General features: G+C 35.0%; 1 protein-coding gene across 5 annotated transcripts; it reads left to right on the forward strand.

The window, feature by feature from the left end:
- Positions 1–4,449: 4,449 nt before the first annotated feature.
- On the forward strand, positions 4,450–20,914 carry LOC140766902 (uncharacterized). 5 transcript variants are annotated; one of them, XR_012105503.1, is made up of 17 exons: positions 4,450–4,940; positions 5,209–5,870; positions 6,677–7,933; positions 8,058–8,129; positions 11,563–11,634; positions 11,797–11,834; positions 11,939–12,026; positions 12,109–12,258; positions 13,941–14,132; positions 14,203–14,282; positions 14,362–14,434; positions 14,547–14,648; positions 17,790–17,904; positions 18,230–18,317; positions 18,393–18,625; positions 18,733–18,844; positions 20,727–20,914. XR_012105503.1 is itself a non-coding variant. In XM_073106578.1 (16 exons), the coding sequence occupies exons 1-15, from the start codon at positions 4,586–4,588 to the stop codon at positions 18,574–18,576; spliced, it is 3,528 nt and encodes a 1,175-aa protein (XP_072962679.1). In that variant the 5' UTR covers positions 4,450–4,585; the 3' UTR covers positions 18,577–18,625; positions 18,733–19,155. The 5 variants fall into 5 exon arrangements, 2 of the variants coding, with proteins under 2 accessions (XP_072962679.1, XP_072962678.1); XR_012105502.1 differs by having other exon boundaries at positions 18,393–18,844; XM_073106578.1 differs by lacking the exon at positions 20,727–20,914 and having other exon boundaries at positions 18,733–19,155.
- Positions 20,915–21,222: the final 308 nt, after the last annotated feature.

Consider the following 21,222-nt stretch of genomic DNA (forward strand, 5'->3'; position numbering starts at 1 on the left):
TTAGATTAAGTTAATTAATATATATATTAACTTCAGTTAACAAAACTAGCATCTGGGTATCTAAAATTTAAGCCTCTCTCTAAGTACCTTTTTATTTTCTCGATAAAAGAGTTAAGAAAATTCTGCTAGGTGAAAACTGCTCACCATTTCTTAGGCCAAGAGAAATATATTTATTAAATTCGTCATCCACTCTTTACTGTCTTATAACTTGGGTTGTACCTTGGTGCCCTTGTAGCTTTGGACAAAGTTAACTAGTTGGCTATGAGGTTTCTTTAGGCAAATGATGCTTCACCTACTCAATTGAAATCTATATCGCTTGCACACTTGTGAGAATGAGCTAGAGATCCAAAACCTTCATGAGTCTTGAGTTAGCTTATTGCTCAAAGGGGCATGGACCTCTTCAACGTCAATAGCAAGCTTTGGCCTAAACTGATGATGACCAAGTATGGTAGGTTAAACCTTTGGAAATCCCTGCATGCTAAGTTTGAAAAGTTGGTTATTTATAAGCATCTGATTGATCCCTCACTGCTATTAGATCGAGTATTTTTAGAATTATGGTGGATGAGCAATCTATTAACGTGGTTGCAGATTCTTGGGTCTGTAATATTTCTATCTCACATTGGCCTTCTTTTGTGAAGGTTTTGCCTAATCTCCATCCTAAAAAAATTTCGTTGCTTATTAACAACCATGTAATGAGATTATTAGAGAATTAGCTCTTACTTTGATAATATTCCGGGTGGTATTATTTGTTACTTATCCTTACATTTGTCCCCTACCTTCAACATCTAGACTTGGACCTCTAGCTAGGTCGACAAACCTACTGCCACATCAATCTCGTAGTTCCTTATGAACACTAGGGTTACCGACACTGATCCTTTGGATGGGTGGTCTTTTGCTCTCCAAATCAAAATATTTTTATAGAAAGTTATTTAGTTGGTCAGATACTAATGCAAATATGCATAGCTTTTCCTTAGCAACCACTTCTCTCTGCTCCGATTTATAATACGGAGGTTGAATCAGTAAACGAACTATTATTCAAATGTCAGAGAGCTAGAGAGATATGGATGGCCATGAAACAACACTTGGGATTTTAGTTTTAATTTAAAAATATTAAGGAGAAGGCTCATGTATTAAGGAAGGTTCGAAAAATAGCATAAGGGCTTCTACATTAATTTGTTATCTTTTGGGAAAAGGAATGTGGACGCTTTGGAAAGACAGGAATGACGTAGTTTTGAACCAAAAAAGAACATGGTCGAATAAACTTTTCTTCAAAATGCATGTCGTGACCCTTGAATTATTTTAGGCACTTAGTTGGCCCGCCAAATCTCTAAGTAGGCTAGGGTTAGGGTGAAATAGCAAGTGTCGAACAATGATTCCATCAAGATAAATTTAGATGGATCTTTATGCAAACTGGATGGGAAAGAGGAGCTGTCTACCTCGCTAAAAATTTTGCAGGTCAATTGCTTGTTCTAGGCACTATTCATAGCATAATATATGATCCTTTTATACTGAGGTCAAAGCAGACAAACTAGTCCTACTAAAAGCTAAGGATCTTAGTCTAGGTAGGGTTATTATTAAACCTGATTCTTAAACTCTTATCAACATTTTGTGGCATAGGGACTTGCCCCCGTAGCAGTTTAGGCTTTATATATAACATCTCATCTCTTGTTTTCCAATTTATCTTCTGTGTCCTATTACTTTAGAGAAGCTAACAATCTTGCTAGTTAGTTAACTACTTTGGGATTTGAACAAAGTTTCTTGATAATGTGGCTTAGGTCTGTCCCCACATCTTTAATAAGTTTGTTGTATAGTTTGGGTCTATCCCCACACCTTTACTTAGTTTGTTGTATAAGAATATCCTAATTGTCATCCTTGATACTTGAGATTTTTTGCGCTCCTCTTTTGATATAATACATTACCTTTTATCAAAAAATTAAATGACATACTTCAACAAAATAAAGAATTTTAGTCTTTAGATCTCCATAATAAGACATTCCTTAGTTTTAACCTCCTACTTGAAGATATGTCTACTACAACAATACCGGCATATTCAGATATTTTTTATTATGGCATTTGCTAAATCTACTGCAATAAGTCTCCCATAGCTATTTCTATTCCGACATTTGACAAAACTATCACAAATTATCTATAGAGGCAATTTTTATTTCAACATTTGATATAACGCCTGACATAATGTTAACCTGGTGGCATTTTTATAAAAATATTGTAAAAATTAATACTATATTAAACACACCCTCCATGTTTTACTAATTGCACCCCAAGTCTAAGCTAAAAGGAAGTATAATATAATATTTGGGGGCGTGTAAATAGTATACTAACTTAATACTTAGGGTTATCACCATCGTTTCATCTCTAGTTATAGAATAATGTGGGTCAAGGTCATTTCATCTTCCCTAATAAAAAAATAAATTCTCTTTGACAACTTATTAAGGCCGACCGATGCTTTAATAAACTCATATAATTCTGAGGATACACTGGTAAGTCTCTCTATCAATATAGTTTTGATATAATGCAAAAAACATTTAGTTTTTGGCCATTTTATGTTGCCATACTAGACACCACTTTTTTTTCCTATTTTCAATGACAGCAACTCTAGTCGCATATGTTATTTCACCATTTTTATTGCTTCTGCAATCTTTATGAATATCTTCAATGCAACTAATATTTCGAGTGAGTTATTCCACTGGAATGCATGATACATCTGTCGAATGATTCGCTTAAAAATATATTATCCCCTATTTGGAGCTTCTGAATACTTATGGTTGTTATTTGAATATAATTTCTAGAATATTTTTCTCATATATTTATTACGACGGTGCTAATACATAGATACCATGTTTTCCCATGGTTAACTTTGTTAGTTTAGTTATTTAAAATAGTTGTAAGTATTAAATAGCATGGTATAAAAATTTGCCATGAGTTTGTATTGATTTTCACTTTAACAATTGTAGAAATTTCTATGCCAACATTACTTTGGAAGACTAACATCTACTGTACTTTTTGTATATTGTTGAGTTAAATTATTAAAATATGTGCATCTTTATTTGTATCAACTATCTTTGATATTTTTCTAATTTTTTTGTCATGTTCAAGCCCTCAAAGGTGTGGTGCATGTCATTAGTGGTAGTGATTTTGTAAGTAATTGCCTAGAAGGGGTATGTGATAATTATAGATATTTGAGTATGTTTATAATAAAACTAGATGCTATGCATTTTTTAGTCACAAAAAAGTACTATGTGCAAGTTTAATTGTTGATTTGTATTTTTGAAATACTATAATTTTTTGTTTATATATAAATGACCGAGAGACAGATAGTGATAGCGGTAGTCTGTAAATATGGCATCTATAGCGATGCTTTCAAAATACCGCTACTAAAAATAAAAATCATCACTTTCAAAGTGCTAAAAATCTATACCAACAGTTAAATAAATGATACTACGACGATTATGCAAATGTCAGACAAAAACTATGCTAGCAGATAGATAAACGTTTGTAAATTATACTAATAGTTATATAAAGATCACCAGAAGTTTTATTGACAAAAGCTTCTATAGAATGCCATGACATTCTTCGTCCTCCAATGCTGAATTAGAAATGCCACTATACCTTATACCAACGAAGAGCTTAGGCAATGTTTGTATCTGGTCTGCTACAAACCTATATCGATATTTATGTACTTCGCATTGATAGTTAAAAAATACTGCTACAGACATAAATTCTTGTAGTGTTATTTCTTTCTCTCTAATTAGATCACCAAATAATAGCAAGTTGAAAGTCAATAAAAGTTGATAGCCTTTCTCTCATTAGGTTTGATGAAGGCTTTCCTCCAACAATTCCAATAAGAAAAAATTGAAAAGACTAGTGAGTGGAGAGTAAAGTAATGCAGAAAAATAATGAATATCACACTCAAAAAACAAGGACAGATAATAAAAAATATGATTCACAGTCTCTAAGTTATTATCATAAAGAGGACATATAGAATTTGTAACTAAGCCAAAATGGAGAATTCCTATTGCAAAATCCTCTATTGCATGCGTGCAAAAGACTTTTTATGCAAAGAAAAAACTTTTGCAAGAATGGAAAGAAGAGATTTTTATGTCAATATGGTAAATATGTTATGCACATGGCGAGTTAGTTGAGCCGGGCTTGGGCAAACTAGGGCTTGAGCTACGGCCAGGCTAGACGAGTTGGTTAAATTTAGAGTTTTGGAGCCCGATTAGAAATGCTCTTAGAGCAGGGTGGGCTTGGGCTGGTCTAAGATTGGTTCATTTCGCACGGGTTTAGGCCGAGCTCGGTTGAGCCGAGCCACTTAGATCGCCTCTGGCGATGACACTATAACTGAAGGGTGCGTTCGTAATTAAAGAATGACTACTAAAATTTAGTAAAGTAAAGGGCTTATCTGTAATTGTTCCACATGCAAATGTCCCAGCGAAACCCTCTTCTTTGTTTCCCTCCAAAAACCCCTCCCCTCTACCACCCTTCGAATTGCTATCCGAAACCCTAACACCTAGCGTCCCCGATCCCAGAAAATCCAACCCAGTTCCCTCTATAACCGTTCGAATCCATGGATTCCGAGGACCGGAGGGAGCACCGGAGCGCTGGGGAGCTCGACGACGAGACGATCGCGAGGAAGCGGTCCCGGCGGGTGAGCTTCGCGGAGACGACCGCCGTCCACGTCTTCGACCGCGACGAGGAATTCGAGACCCCGCCGGAGTCTCGTCCGGGCTCCGGCGGGGAGTCGTTGGCGGGCTTCCATGGCGAGCTCTCGGACAGCGACGACTCTAGGGGTCCTGTTCGTGAGGAAGAGGTGGCGGAGGAGGACGAGGAGGAAGACGAAGACTTTGAGCAAGTGCGATTTGTAAAGGATATGGATTCGTCGTCGCCAGGAAGTGTCGCTGGCTCTGTGACCTCAAATGATGGTACGATTATTAAAGTTCTTGTTTTCATAACTTGATTATATACTAATTTAGAGCCAATTACTTAGGAATGTTGATATTTAAGGTCTTTGGTAAAGGGTGGGATGCTAACGTTATCACCTTTTTCCTTTCCCATGTTATAATTTACCTCTGTCCTATGAAATTCCATCTTTGAAGTTAAAATTTCATCGTTTGCACCTACTTAGGAAAGTCGCCCGTAAGTTTAATTGATTAGTGATATCCTCTAATAATATTTTTTCTGCTTTACCAGATGAGAACTTCTTTGGGCCGGTATCAACTAGCTTTATTAGATCGGGGAGGCTTTCTGAGTCTGGAATGTCAGATGATAACAACCATGACATTACTCTGGATTCAACGGCATTCTCATTACATTTCCGCAATGTTGCTCCACTTGATGACCGTTCAGCCAACTCAGCAGGAAGTCTCAGGACGCCCACAGGGGATATGATGCCTACTGAAGCAGGGAACCTCATGGAGCCAGTGGGATTCAAGAAGATATTCAGTCGCACAAATGTTTCTGATGGGAAGGCAAGTACTGGTCGAGGTAACTCAAGTGATATGAGTCTGATAACAAATAATGCAAGTCGATATGATTTTGGGAAATTATCTCCTACATTAAAAGCACTTCTGGATGAAGTGAACATGAGTTTGCAGCCCAGCTCGCAAAAGAGTGCCTCTAGAGTTGTATATTCTGATGATAATGATGTTTTTGATGGAAAAGAATATGAAAAGTGTGGATTGCAGGATAACAACAGAATCATGCTTGATAACCATCCTGGTGATGATTTCCTCAACTTGAATCTTTCAGAAGGCACCACAATGCCTACTGCTGATCAGATTAAAATTTGCAGTCCCCTTCCTTCAGAAGAAGAAAATATTAGTATAAGTGCCTCAATAAATAAAAAGTCTCAGGTGAGGTCTGTTTGTTTGCATTAATTGTGAAATTAATATTTAGCTTGTTGATATATTTGTAGCATCCCTTAATAGCTGGCAAAGGTTTACTGTTTTTTTTCTTCTTATTTACTAGTTTAGATGCCAAATTAAGCATGACTATGTACTTATGCAATTTTCTGCATATGCTACAAAATATCCTTTACCTTTTGGGCATGTAAATCAGCAATGGGGATTGATCTCCACATCTATACAAGGATTATGATTTTCCTAAATAATCTAAACTCAATATTATCTTTGGGAACTCTTGAAGGCTGGTTTGTGGCTGCACGAGGAAAAGTTGCACCCTTTGCATTGATGATATTTCATGACATTAGCATTAGTGTTGCCTTATCTAATGGTTTTGTTCCGGTCTTTGATGGTGATAGAATGTTGAAGTCTAGTAATAGTTAGTATTTGCAAGTATTTTATTTCTTCATTTGGCATTTTGATTGTGAAGATAATGATATGTTTAACATAATTTTCAAAGAGAAACATTAGAGTGACATCTTAATATTATGATCCTAGCCAAAGGTTATTTTATCCAAGATGAAGAGAGACAATTTTATTTGTATTTTTGTATTAGTTTGTTTCTGTTGGTCACCATATTTCAAATTTTGTGCAAAAAGGTGTTCCTTGGTGATTGTTCTATGTTTTTTTAACCAAGGAGTTACTTCCCAAAATCAATCACATATTGTGACTGTGAAATAATGAAAGAGGGTCAATTTTGACATGTATTAATGACTAACCTGTAATACCTGTAATTATCTTTACAACTTCACTTGTAGGAATATTGCAAAGATGTTCATGAGGCAGTTCAGTCCGATATAGTTACAGAAACTACTAAAGGTTTGGCAATTCTCTCACCTCCATACAGAGCATCTAAAAGAAACATCGCTTCACAATCTCATCAGTTGAACCAATCACTTTTTAAGGATAAATTAAATGAGTGCAATTACTCTGCAAATTCTTCCCCTCAGTCTGCAATGGCAGTTCCTACATTGACAACAGCAGATGGTCAACAGCAACTAGCATCTGAGACTGTAATGCACACCCCAAAAGTTGTGGTCCAATCCTTCCAATCTCCACTGCAAGGGTCTGTATCCTCCTTACGTGCTAAGCGCGAACTTCTTTTTGTTGAGGCTGTTGCCCTTTCTCCCAGTAAAATGCTACAGTATTCTGCTGGACAGGGGCCCGCTCTATCTTTTGAGACGAATTTGTTGAGACATGATCAGAGAATATCAGCTATAAAGGATCACATGTCAAGATCTAGAATTCTTGAAACACCTGTAATTGGAAACTCCAGTTTAGTGCCAATTCACAAGAATCCTCTGCAACTTGAATTTGGAGACTCTCCAGCTAAAGTAGCAGATTACAATATAGAATTGTCTGAGAAGGATGCTGTCCGACCTGTGCTTGAAGTTATCTATGATAAAATGGCCGACAGTCATGTAAACTCTACGGTTGGGGTGGACGAAAAGTCAGTAATTTCTGATCAAAATAATAAATTTGAGGAAATTCCTGCAAAACCAAATAATTCAAATTTTGATACTGCTGTTAATAGTTACATACACAGGTACGATGGGCAAAATGACGGTGTCAGCAATACCCTAAATGTGAATAAAGAAAAGTTTTCCTCTCCATCCTTTATGTCACCAAGAAAACTGAAGGGGGATCCATTGAACTCTCACAATCTTATTGAGACAGTGTCTTCTAATGTCCATTGTTCTCCTCAAAGGCTGACAGTTGAGCACAAGGTAGATAGTCAGGATTGGGATACTCCAAGCGATCTTGCTGTTCAGAATATCCAACCTATTCAAATCATGGTTCTTCAAGATTTTGGTTCAGGTGGGAGAAAAAGAACCATAGAACATGATAAAGGTGATGAAGAAAATTGTGCCAAAAAAATCATTAGAACACAAAGTCAAACACTCTCTCCTAGACTGCTGGATAGGGGGTGTGGGTTTTCTCCGAATCAACAACAGCAAAGAAAAAATGAAGTGCATAATATTGGAGGCAACTCGATACAAAAGGATGGGACGCATGTAGGAACATCTTTTCTGTTTTGATCATATTCATGTGTTATATTCTCATTACAGCAATCTATGTATTTCCTTCTTGAACAAATTGAAGTTTAAACCTGGAACAATTTAATATATTCCATTGCAGATACTTTCAGACATATTGGAGGCCACAAAACTAGTATTTTCGGAATCTATTCACAAGCTTACTTTGGAAGAGGTACGTTATCTTTCATTGTGAAATATTGGCCTTTAATGAATCTTACGTTCTTGTTTAAGTTCTGTTAGCACCAATTATAAATCTGTTATAATTGTGTGTTTCATCTGTGGGAAACTATTGACCATAAGATGTAGGTGGGATTGTGGTTTATTTGCTTCGGGTTTATTTCTCCCTCATAGATGAGAATAATATGTCAATTGCCAACTATTAAAAAGCTTTGGGTTATATGTAGTGGTTAAACTTATTATCATATTCAAGCACTTTTCGGTCCCCCATACATATTGGCTTGAGATTTGCTTGTAGATAAATAGCATGAATTGAATTAAATGTCATGATTTAAAATCAGAATCATAATCGGCCATGTACATCAATATGTTTGAGATTTGCGAAGTCTTAACTAATATTTTTCTAGATCCATAATACAAGAAATTCAATATGAATATTTAACTCTAATAAATAATAGAAATGCCAAATGTCAATATTAATGTGAGTCCAACTAGGCTGAAACAATAGATAATTTAGAACGTAAAAACCAACACAATTGAAAGATAAAAGAGTAGATCCTAAGTGGAGGTAAAGGTCTCGGTGTATCTTGCTCAGTCATCACACTAACTAGTATCTCAAATATTAGAAGAGAGATCTCATGAGCTAACAACTATAGCTACTTAAAAGTCAATTAAATCTAAAATTCATAGACACAACCTTAAATAAATCCAAATCCAATGATATAGAATAATAATTTCACTAAGTATGTTTATTACAACAATAATAATAATGGCACAAGTAATAATAATGTAAGTTATATCTCATAAAATGTCTATTGTCAATATGCTGAATTTTCTCAATATTAATAATGTCTTATATCTCAATTCTGTTAATGCCTTGTGAATTCATATCAACTAGAAGTCATCTCGAGATAATGTTCAAGTCATTTTTTCATAGTTGATTCCGTTAGGATCACCAAGAGTGTTACTATATAATAAACACATTCTGTCTTATTTCTCTAAGGGTCATTACGAGGCGTTACTATGTGATAAACTCATCTTGTCTCTTCTACTAACTATTGAGAGATATTAACTTCACTGTAGGAAGAAATCTTCAGATCTAAACTGAGATTGTTTCCTAATTCTGCTAGAGTTACCTAAGAAAGTTACGATAGTAATCTAAAATAAGATTCCTCTGGACTTTCAAGTATATTTGAGTTATCATGAAAAATTACAAGCGATCTATTCTATGACTATTCTCTAAACCATACCAAATATTAATTATATTTTTCACTAATATTCATGATTATTAAAATTGTAATTTGCATAAATTATAGCAATGCATTGAGTTATGTATTTTGCACACAAAATTATAATAATTAATTTGCACACAAATATGTGATTATGTAAAAAATACAAAATATTGGACAAATAAAAATGTGAGCGTATTCGCTCACCTGAGTCTAGGTGAATTGATTGAAATCTTTGATCCCTGTGGTAAGGAAATTCACTACTTTTAATAATAAAAAAATAACATATTTTAATTTAACCAATATCATAATTTATAAAATTTCAAACTAAGTCAATTGCTAAAATAAACTAATTTAAGCCTAAAGGGTTGGGTTGGACTGCAACGTATTCGCAGCCCACATATTCCTATTAATGAAACTAGGCCAAGGCCCAAACTCATTAACTCATGTGGTGGGCTGTGGTTAGCCCGCAACCCACCAAAATCCAATAAATGGTTTAGGTTTAGGGCTCAAACCTCCTATTGTTAACTCGTAGCCCACAACTTATTAATTTAGGTTGGGTCTTTTGGATCCGAAATTTAGATTCGAACTCGAAAATAAAAAGAATTGGCTCTAGTTAATCCCAAGCCTGACCCTTGCCTTTTTCCTTGAAGAGATCAACGAGAGAGAAAGAGAGTGAAAGAGAGAGAGAGAGAGAGAGAGAGAGAGAGAGAGAGAGAGAGAGAGAGAGAGAGAGATTGTCGACGATCTTTGTCGCCGGCAGTTTGCTAACTGCGCCAATGCCTTCCTCGCGGCCTCAATGAACCGAATAAGGAGAAAATAGATCGGTCATGGTGACTAGTGATAGAAGGCACCTCATCCATGGCCGATGGAGATCCGAGCCACTAAGGCTTTAAAGAAGATCTCTAATAGCACGAAGCTTTTGGTGATGCGTGGTGGTCTTCGATTGCTTTGGGCGGTGCTCCGGCGATCCTATCCCACAACATAAGCATTGATGGGGTTTGGAAGAAAAGAGAGAGAGAGAGACAACTTTGGGAGAAGAATTAGGGTTAGGGTTTTGATTTTACAAGAGTAGATTTTGATTTCGATTTGGATTCGACCGAGAAACTTGTGGCCACTTCCAGCTCGTAGCGTAACGAGCAAGAGGAGAAGGGGTTGCACGTGAGCAAATTTTTTTTTTTTTTTTTCAGTTCTTATAAAATGGGTGGAGTATTTTTACTTCAGATTAAAGATAGGCCTATACTTAGGATTTACTATTCTTTTACCAAGTGAACTAACTTATTTAGGTTCACTGGGAACTTAACATAACATATTGTCATAACCAAAAAATCCTGAGGTCTCTGAGTTATACTTTTGTTAAAGCCTGTACTGGTACCTATTTATATAATCAATCAAGGTGCTGGGTAGAAACGCCAGTTATTATATTTATCAGTTAGACAGCTACTTGTCCACATGTTGTGTGAAGGGGCCCCATGTGAGGGGGATGCATAGACATGTTGTACATTCTATGCCGACTATCTGACAGCTCAAGTATAGCAAGGGAATTTTCTCAGTATCAAAGTATGTTGAGTACTAGTTGACTTGAAAGATTAACCTAATAGTCTATATTGCAATAAATTATCCTCATCAATATTTCTTCTCTTCCAGTAGTCTATATTGTTTCACTAGGTTATATAATCTTCTAGATGATAGAGCACTTGAAGGTTTCTCCTTGGTTATATGAGCTTAAAGTACAATTGGTTAGGTGGATCGCTTCTGCCACTAACTCTGTAGGCTTCATAGCAGGTCCCTCTTGTGTTTGATTTTACTTCATATGTGGACCTGTACCCTTTTCTAAAGAGTTGATATTACATAATAGTTGGTTATCAGAACCTGTCTTTTTTTCATGAAGCCTTTTCAATATGCCCTTGCTAACTCCATGTTCCATGAAGAGATTGGATCATTATAGTGGCAATCCAACTTTCGGTGTATGCGTGACTATGACACTGTAGTACATGGCTTTGTATAAGAATCTCAAAGATCAAGCTTTGTATTGGCTGAGAGTATTCTAATTGTTTCTGCTTCTTTGTAACTGTTGATATAATTCTTCTATCATATCGTGCGATTTCTTTAACGATTGATTTTTTTAAGTTCTTTATGGTACCTGTCTAAAAGATGAATCAATATGTGGGACATTTTTTTTCCTTTTTCTAAATGAAGCTTGACATTCTCAAAGATATGTTGGGCGAGCTGCATATGTCTAAAAAGTATGAGAGGCTTTCTATTTCCCTGGTAAGTCATGGGTTACTTTTGTTTGTCTAATATTCTTTTAAAACGTTAGTCTCTCACTTTTCTTCTATATAATGACTATTAAAATTATTCTAATTTGTTATCTATCAATTATGAGAAGCTTTTTTTTTTGTTTTTTTTGTGTTCTTTTTGGTGCAATTCCAGAGAAATCATGAACATTTGAGTGATGTGCAAAAACAAAGGTGAATCTCAAGATTTTTTAGATGTTATCTGTCAATATTTTTTATTGGGGACATAGTGCAATAGCTTGGGAAGTGCCAAAAAATTATTATATTGTGCTGTGCAGACTAGCTGAGGCAAGATCATTGCAAGATGAGCTTTTATATGAGAAGGCAAAGCTGAAGCTAAACCGCCTCAAGCTAGATAAACTACGAGTGAGCATTTATTTTTATTTTTCAGTTTGATGACTCGGCTATATCTGCAGCTACTAACACAAATACCTTTTTCTGGTTTCAGATCAGAGTACAGCTAACCCAATCCAAAACTCAGGAATGCCATGACATGAAAATGAAGATTTCACATCTTTGTCTAACAAGTGAAAAATCTGCTCTAACCAAGGACAGCTTTCCTCACTCAATTAAGTTCATTTCTAGTAGCAAGAATCAGGTGCATGCCTCTTTTATCCATTTCTTTTGGAATCAACAATTGATTTATTAATGAAACTGTGACATTATTTTTGGCCTCTCCTCTCGTTTCTTATTCTTCTCTTCTCTCCAGCTTTAGTTTTTGTTTTTGTTTTCTCAACTCATTTTCCCCTGTCAGACTCAAAATGTTCCAGCATCAAAGTCTACCATATCTTGTATCTAAACTGGGAGGAACAACTCAGTATAATGATTTTGGTCCTTAATAAAAATGATCGGGAAGGACCCAACAATATCAATTTGGCAGTGCAGCACACTTATTATCTTATTCTTTTCCTTTTTTTTCTCTTTTCTCTGCTGAGATCTTTACCCTTTCCCTCTGGAATGTCTAGGCTTTGCTGTCCCTGGCTTCTCCAGGAAGGTTCAGTCCTATTAAATTAACATCCTTCCAAACTTACTATCAGTTAGGGAGGACTATGACAAATATGGTGAAGAGATGATAAAGTGGCATTACTGAAGAATCAAGTCTATGAGAATGAAAATATTAGGGTGAAGCTGGAGATGGAGAAAACGTGTAAGCAGCGAGGTGTATTAGCAAGTAAATATGAAGGAAAAGAAAAGACAGTGGTGGAACGATGGTGGCATTGAAGAGATGAAGTAGGGAATGTGCTAGAGTTCACGAGATCTGTGAAAATGAAGAATATTGTTTTTATAGTGTTTTAAAGAACAGTTATTACTGTATTTATTAGAAAAAGTTATTTATAATTTCTTAAATATATTTGAGAAGTTCTCTTTCAAGTAGTCTTAAGAGTGAGGGGAAGACCAAATGTAAGATGATTAATTAGTAAGGAAAGACAAGATAACATTTGATACGACAAAAACCCTTGCGTCAAATAGAAATGAACAGAGAAAAAGATCCATATAGCCAAACCCTAGTTTTTGGGACTATAATAGCTTATTAATTGTTATCATATAGTGGAGAAGCTTGATTTTTGCTGCCAAATTATCTTGGTTTAGGAGCTTCCACGACTTGCCTTCTCCCCACTCAGTGAATCCAACAAGTTTACTTGTTGCATGCAATCTCTATGGTTAGCTTAGTAAGCCGTTCCAACTTCACAATGTTATGTGTTTTATAGCAATGATTTGAGGAACACCCTTCATAGAGATTTTCTCTCAATGCAACTAGTTTTCCTCACTTTACTGATTTGGAATAACCTAGCACTGCCGAAAATCTAGTGAGTTTTACTCTGAATGATGAAGATCACTTTGCTTGATTGTTTACTTATTTATTTTTGGATAAGATCATGAGCTCATAGGCTAATTATAAGCTATACAATAGCTCAATTGTGCAACCCACCATAATTTCTTCACAGGAGAAATAATTCTTGTGAAGTGTGACTTGACCATGCAACCTCCTGTGGTGGGGAAGCATGTTCCACCATTGCTCTTCTGTGGCAGTCGCATTTAGATTATTTCTCGAGCAACTCATTATTTTTACTCTCATCTCTTAACTAATTTATTTGAATATTTAGATGGTTCATGAAATTCTTATTTTCTCAAAGTCATTGCTACCATGGTTATGGTAAAGAAAAATGTTTGACTTACGCCATGAGACTTGAGAAGAACCTGTTTGATAATTGTTTACTTGTGCACCTAAAACTTTTCTGTCTTTTATTCTTGTGTATATAAAGAATTGTGCTTTTCTAGGAGGATATCAGCAGAGTAGCTTCAATGAGGCATGAACTTAAAGTTCTGGAACAAAATGTGGCGAGGTCAATAAAATCTATAGAAGTTTTTTGCAAGATAGAAGAGAAATTTAACAGTGATGAGATAATCAAAATTGCCAATAAGCATTTGGAGATCAGAAACTGTTGTAGGGTCATCCACCAAGATCTGCGGGTAAAATGATTTTGGTTGTAATTCTGAATTAAATTATTTTTCACTTCTGACACAATTTTGGTTTTTCTAGTTATGGGAATTGAATGGCATAATTAAAAAGAACAATAACCTTGAAGTTCTTCTCAACTACTGCAACTTACTTTCTCAAAGGTAGTCTCTTGGATGATATTTGCAAATATTTCTAGTTTGTTTGTCATAGCTTACGTATTTTGTATATATCTGTTAATAGGTTCATATTCAGTGCCAGCCAACTTTCAAGAACAGTTATAAGTAACTCATTAAACGAAGCGAAAATACAGAAGGTTGTAACATCAAGCTTTCCTCTAGACACTGTTTACATTTTGATCTCCATTCAGATATCATGATATAATAAAATCTTCTATTATCTTCTAATATCATGATTATCTTGGCCAGGCTTTCCCAAACATGAATGCATGCATAGCATTTGAGTTTGTTTTCAACAGTAAGGGTGACCAAAGATTTGACAGTATATTATGTGTTCAGCAGAAGGCATTAGTGAGTTATTTCTTCTGTCTTATTTTTCATTTCAGTATTTCACATTTTGCAAGGGCATGAATTGTTAGAAACTTACTCTTGTTCATTGACCAATGACTAGGTTGTATGTGATAGTCTTAGACTTTTGACCAGCCTCCTCTTTAGTTGTGATATGTTCGTCTGCACTAGCTGTCTGCTTTATAACTTGATTAGGTTTAGAAGTACACTGGAAAATGAATGTGGATACAAGAAATATTATTGTCTATTTGTTAAGAAACATGGATACAGATACTAAATATGCAACAAATCTTGAAAAATAAGGATATGGTATGCTAAGGATACATAATATCTATATACATGTATATTATTTATATGTATGAACAAGCATCTACAAATAAAATATATACCTGTTTATGCTTGCATTGTATTTAATTAAGATTATTGTTATAATAAATGATATTATGTACCTAAGCAATGGTTATTAACAAATATATCCATTTATTACAATATGTTAATTACTAATACTAAGAGAAAAGAAGAGAAATTATAATAAATCACAAGTTGATTATGGTACTAAATCCTAGTATGTTCTTCACATTGATATGTCATGCCCAATAAAGTGATTCAAGATAATTCATTTTTAGTTTTAACTCTCAAGTGAAAAGCGTATCCAAGAGCTACACTAGGGGTATCAAAGAGTATATACTTTTTTATATTTTGAGAAAATTGCTACATAGATGACATATCCAATATGTTTCCTATAAGTATCCGATGAATATTGTATTTGATACGATATCCAATATGATATGATTAAAAGATAGAAATATTTATGCTTCCTAGGCTGTGTCTAGCTAGTCTATTCAATTGTTTTTGCATAGGATTTTGTCCCATGGTTTGAAGTGTCAGCTGATCTTAATATGTATTGGTCGATATTGGTTTTGGCCCTTACCAACCAAGGTTAAAACCAAATTTTCCTTGGTTTTGGTTCAATATTGACTATATCAGTTCCGTATCAGCCGAAACACAAACATTTGAAATTTTCTTTATACAAAGACTACATGCAGAATGCACCATAAGTTGCATCCAACCTAAATACAACTTAAGACATCAATTATTGATCTCTTGATGTCTTGGGTATTGGCCAATACCTTCGGCATGTATCAGCTGAAACTTGGAACCATGGTCTGAATATCCTTTTCTTTCCTTTTCTCATTATATTTCTGTAAAAGGGCTATATTTGGACATGTATGCTATTGTTTGAATAATTTGGGTGGTCATTTTCTAGGTTTCCGAAATGGTTTGTTAGTAAAAAAAAAAGAATATTAATAAATAATAAAGGAGTAAGAAATATGTGATAACAGCCTCGTAGCACTGTAGATAACATTTTGTGTATAAATGTAACAGAAATGCTACTTGGATCAGGCTTTTCTGGATACTTCTGACTGGATTTGTTCGTGTTACTTCACCTGCATAAACTAGCCAATTATTCTATTGTAAACTAGTCAATTAGTCTATTCTGGTTGAAACTGACTTTGTTTGTTTAGCCATCTTCTATAGCTCATCTTAGAAGTCATATTGGCCAGATATAATTAAGCCTCCGATGGCTCCTTTGCCTCTGTTTTCTTCCATCAGAAGCAGGAGCCATTTAGCATTGAAACTTGGGTTCTTAACTAGAGTGGAGCTAATATGTATATAATATATATACATGTTTGCAGAAGCTGCAAAATACCCAAGGATAAGGTGTTCTACTCCAAAAAGGGCCATTTTATATCTTGGGAGGAAATGTTTATGAGATAAGTACGTAAGACTCGAATAATTTTATGTAAGATGAGGATATAGGATCTTTGTGTTGAGTTCCAAACTTAGAGACTTGGAGAGATGCCTGCAGAAACTCCACAGCTTTTCACTCATCCTGTTGCTCTCCATTGGCCTCCCTTCTTGTGAAGCAAGTTCGATCAGCTATATTAATTGCATACCAAGCGTACTGAAGCTTGAAAGTCCTCAGAGGTAGGGGTGTAATTGAGCTGAGCTTGATGATTGCGCCTAGCTCTAATCAAGCTTGAATTGAAATTAATTTCAAATCTAGATATTGGATCAAATTTGAATTGAAATCATTTCAATTTGAGCCAATTTCAAGTCGCCGCCCGGCTTTAGTTTAAATTAGCTAATCAATAAGTAATTTCATACCTTAATCAATTCAAGCCTAATTTCAAGCTTGATCAAACTTGAAATATGGCTTGATTCAACTATAAAGATTATAAAAGAATAAACTAATATATCTTTCATATTACTCATATATATTATACAATATTATACATTATATTAATATTTCGAACCTCATTGAATTGACTTGATTAAGCTGGCTCATGATCAAGCTTAGCTTGAAATTATTTCGAGCCTATTTTGGAGATCAATCTTAGCCCGACTCATTTTAAAGCCGAGCTTGATCGAGCCTAGTCGAGCCTAATCAAGCAAAACTTGAGCTAAGCTCAAGGGGGATCAATTATTTTGACAGCCATACTCAAAGGTAATAAATGGAAAAAATGTAGTAACAATATTAATTCATTAGTTTATATTTTAATGAATTATTTAGTAAAGGAAAATGAACATAGAAAGTTTAATTTTAAGGGATCATTATGGTTCCAAAGGATTTTTTTTATTTTTGGGGGATTATAGTTGGGTCTTGTGAATAAATGGATAGACTATGGTTCCAGCTCTAGTAAAATAAAAAAGCATCGAGCATATGTTCTCAATTTGGATGATTGGATGCTCAGATGAAATGGAGGTCAGAATGGTCATCATCTAAATAAGTACTTAGAGAGATAATCATATCATTCTAGGCAAATGTAACTTTAATGTTTAATCTGGACACTTTATTCCATTTTATATTTTAGTTAACATATCAGTTTTCTCCCTTCTAAACATATATGCTCTCTGTGATAAGGTATTTTAATTTTATTTCTAGTATGCACTGATTGGTGATGCATCTTACCCTTGTGCTTTTATTTATTTGTTGCAAGTTCTTCCTTTGTTCCTAAGAAATCATTTTTGTTCCTTCCATTTTGATGAGACAGAGAAGTTGAAGTCCCGGATGTAGCTACCTTTTTATGTTGACATGTCTCTTGACTGACCACATGCTAACAGAGAGAGCTGTTCATGCAGGAAACCAGCTTGGTTCTGGGTAATCTAGTTGATGTGCTCGAAGAAGTTAAAGTTGCTGGAATGGAGTTATTAAATCTAACCTTCTCAACCTTTTCATCTCGATCCTGCAATACATGTCTGCTCTCTAATAATTATCAGTCTTTCATTTACATTTCCTAGTACTTTGCTGTTACTTTTATATTCATCAATCAGTGATGCATTAACACCAATTGACTTTTTTACCCCTCCAAAAATAGGTTTATAACTCCTGATTGTTTTAGTCTATCAGTTAAGCGAACTATATGTTCTATAGCTGGGGCTGCAAGCATAGCTTGTATTGAGTCCATTGATTCATCAAATTGATATATTTATGTCATGACAAATAATCACATTCAAGCACAGCTATCTCTGTAATATTATAAGACATGACGTTACAACTGAGTTATTTGCTTTGTTTTCAGCAAGGGAACTTGAGTTGCAGCTTTGTTTCATGAATATCAAGAGTGGCAGGAAGATGGCCCTCACTCTGAACATGAGTGACCTGCATAGGTGCACTAACACTTCCAAGATTGAACTTCTAAAAATATATTGTCATGCTCACATCGACCTTTTGTGTGCCTGCAGTGCAATCTATCCTTCTGAACCATCTGAATTGCAGATGAAGATATGTGAATCCCAGACCACTCTTCCGCAGGTGGTCTTGGATGAGATAATGGTTGCTGTTCATAAACTTCAAGGTGGTCGTCCAATGATTCTAAGGCTCTGCCAGTTGATATCAAAGATTGTTTATTCTTCATCAGGAACATAGGTTTCAGCATGGCATCCTTATCCTCCTATATCACCTAACGTGGCAAAAGGTGGTACATTCTGTTGGTTGTTAGTGGTATAGCAATGATACTAAATATGGAAATCTTACCCAGTTCATTGTGTGCTTCAACTATGGTACTGTAATTATCTTTTGAAGGCTATAGGAACTGGAATCTTGGATTTTAGGATGATCAACAGATGTATGGACCCTGAAGTCAGGAGATTCTTTCGAGAGTCAGGACAGAACTCAACCTTTAAGGAGATTCAATGTAAGTATAGCATTGGCCTGGGTTCCTCAACAACTTTGAATGTGTTTTAGCTTCTTGCTGAATCCATGGAAGGAGAGATTTTGCTAATTTTCCACAGTATAGTCATGTCACAAGATAACACTTTTTTGTCAATATTCCTGTTGAGTTCTTATCAAATTAGAGGATGCGTTCTGATCATAAATAACTTTCAAGAGAGCATTTTTAACTATTCACTTATAGTTTCACTGGAGGGCAGAGGCTGTTGCTATTTAGGTACTTTGGATTTGTTTTCTTAATCCTGAAAAGAATAGAGGGAGTGGGTGTACATTCTGGGTTATATATACAACAGGGGATGGAATCCATCTTAGAAGTTAAAACTATATTACATGCTTATTCAGTACCGTTTTCAGTAATATTTTCTTTTTCTTTTATTTCATCCATAAAATAGTTTTTGAGACTGTCTGCAGAGGGAATAGTAGACCAAAAAAATTGAAAAGAAAACAGCAAGGAACCAAGAATGCAGGCTGTTGAAAGGTTCATATGATTCTCTAGAGATGATTTACATATTTACATATGATTCTTGACAGTAAATAGTTATGCTGCTGCTTGGAAGCAGTGAAGCATTAGTTGATAGCCACTTGAAAGTAGATTTAACTATGATTATATGCTGGGATTCATTTTATCTCTGACCCTTTCCTGATGTTTCAAATCAAATGGTCTTAATTTTTTTTTTAAAAAGAAAGAATTCATTGGTCTTACATAATACAGAATATGATATCTGAACATGGACCAGCCCAGAGTTTGATCTGAATTTGGACTGTTCCCAACCTGATGCATATCTATTATTTTGGTTAAATCAGGCAGCATTTGATCACATCGGACTGCATTGGATAGTTGAATTCATTCATTATTTGTTAACACATGATTAAGCTACTGGGTGAATTGTGATTTGCCCATGATTGGGTTGCTTGGTTTATAGTGATATATCCTGCTTAGTGCATTGCTGATAGATGAACCTAATCAACATTGCATCTGAAAACTGGTGTGTTGAATATTCTTTAGTTTTTACACAAGATATGACTGACTGTTTAGATCTTCAAGATTAAGTGCAAAACCCCTCAACTTGTCCTGCATTCAATGGGTTCTCTCAAGTAAGGATTGCATCCAGATATCAACCTGTTTGAAATTATATTGCTCACCTATAATTTTCTAGAATTTTTGGCTGAGACCATATCTTAATATTTAAATACTGAGCCTTGCCCTAAATTAACCTTTGCCAATGGAAAAAAGCAAGAACGCTTAATTTGCTATAAGTGACAACACTAAAGAATAAAGATGGTCAGTTAAACATTTGAGTATAGCAAAGGTCAACTGAAAGGCAGTATTTGAAATCTTTTGGCAGCCATTCAAGACTAACGAATAGCTAGATTCATAATACAAAAGTCTCTTTGACAATCTAACATTCCAAAGCATTTCTGCATGATATCTTGTGCAATATAACAGTTAAGTTCATCAAGTTTGCAATATGATTCTTTGTTGTTATTGAGAAGAGGAATGTTAATGGTGTCCTGATTAATTAAACTGATGCAGCTAAATATTTTGATCTCTTAGTGTAATTTAATATTGAGGCATAGTAACAGTGCTTCTAGGATCGCGTCAATATTAATGTTATCTTGCTTGACAAAAGTAGGTAACCTACCTACTTTTTTGTTCTTTCTTTTAAGAAAAAATCTTAATAAAGGAATGCTACAAGAAATCATATGTTGCTTTCCACTTGCCTCTTGGCCAATCAGGACCATCCAAAGAGCTTAGTCTCCACTTTGATCTCTTTATTAGCTGGCTTACTTGCAACTCATATGTTTGACATGTGCCCAATGCTAACAATATCATCATCTTTAACCAGGTGTGATTCCACTAATGATTGGCAGCAATGATGATGGCAGTGGAGGTGTTAATTAATAAGGTCATGTATTTCGTAAAGCAGTAGTGATTGGACTATTTAATTAGAGTTTGATCCACTTTTCCAATGATTCGTGTCGCTAATATGTTGGATAGGTGTTGGATTTTATCTTGTGGGACTTCCTCTGTTTAACATGATAACTACATGGAAAGCAATCACTAACAAGTAAGTAACAACTGTATATGTGTTGAAAGATTTTGATTACGTCCACGCAACGAAAGTAAAAAAGATATTGGGATGAGAGAAAGAACTAGAAGAAGAAAAAAAAAAGATATATAACCCTTTAGGGGGTGTCATAATTTGTTAATGATTAGATCTATCCTAATCTACTTAGGATTACAACATGAAAAAGAACGCAAAAATATCTCAAATATCAAAGGCAATACATAGCATAGGGTATCCCTACATAATAAGCTAAGTAAAGGTGTGGGAACAAAAT

The sequence above is a fragment of the Typha angustifolia genome, chromosome 9 (assembly GCF_048772165.1).
Source record: "Typha angustifolia cultivar Huaian chromosome 9, ASM4877216v1, whole genome shotgun sequence".
In the NCBI taxonomy this organism is placed as follows: Eukaryota; Viridiplantae; Streptophyta; class Magnoliopsida; order Poales; family Typhaceae; genus Typha; species Typha angustifolia.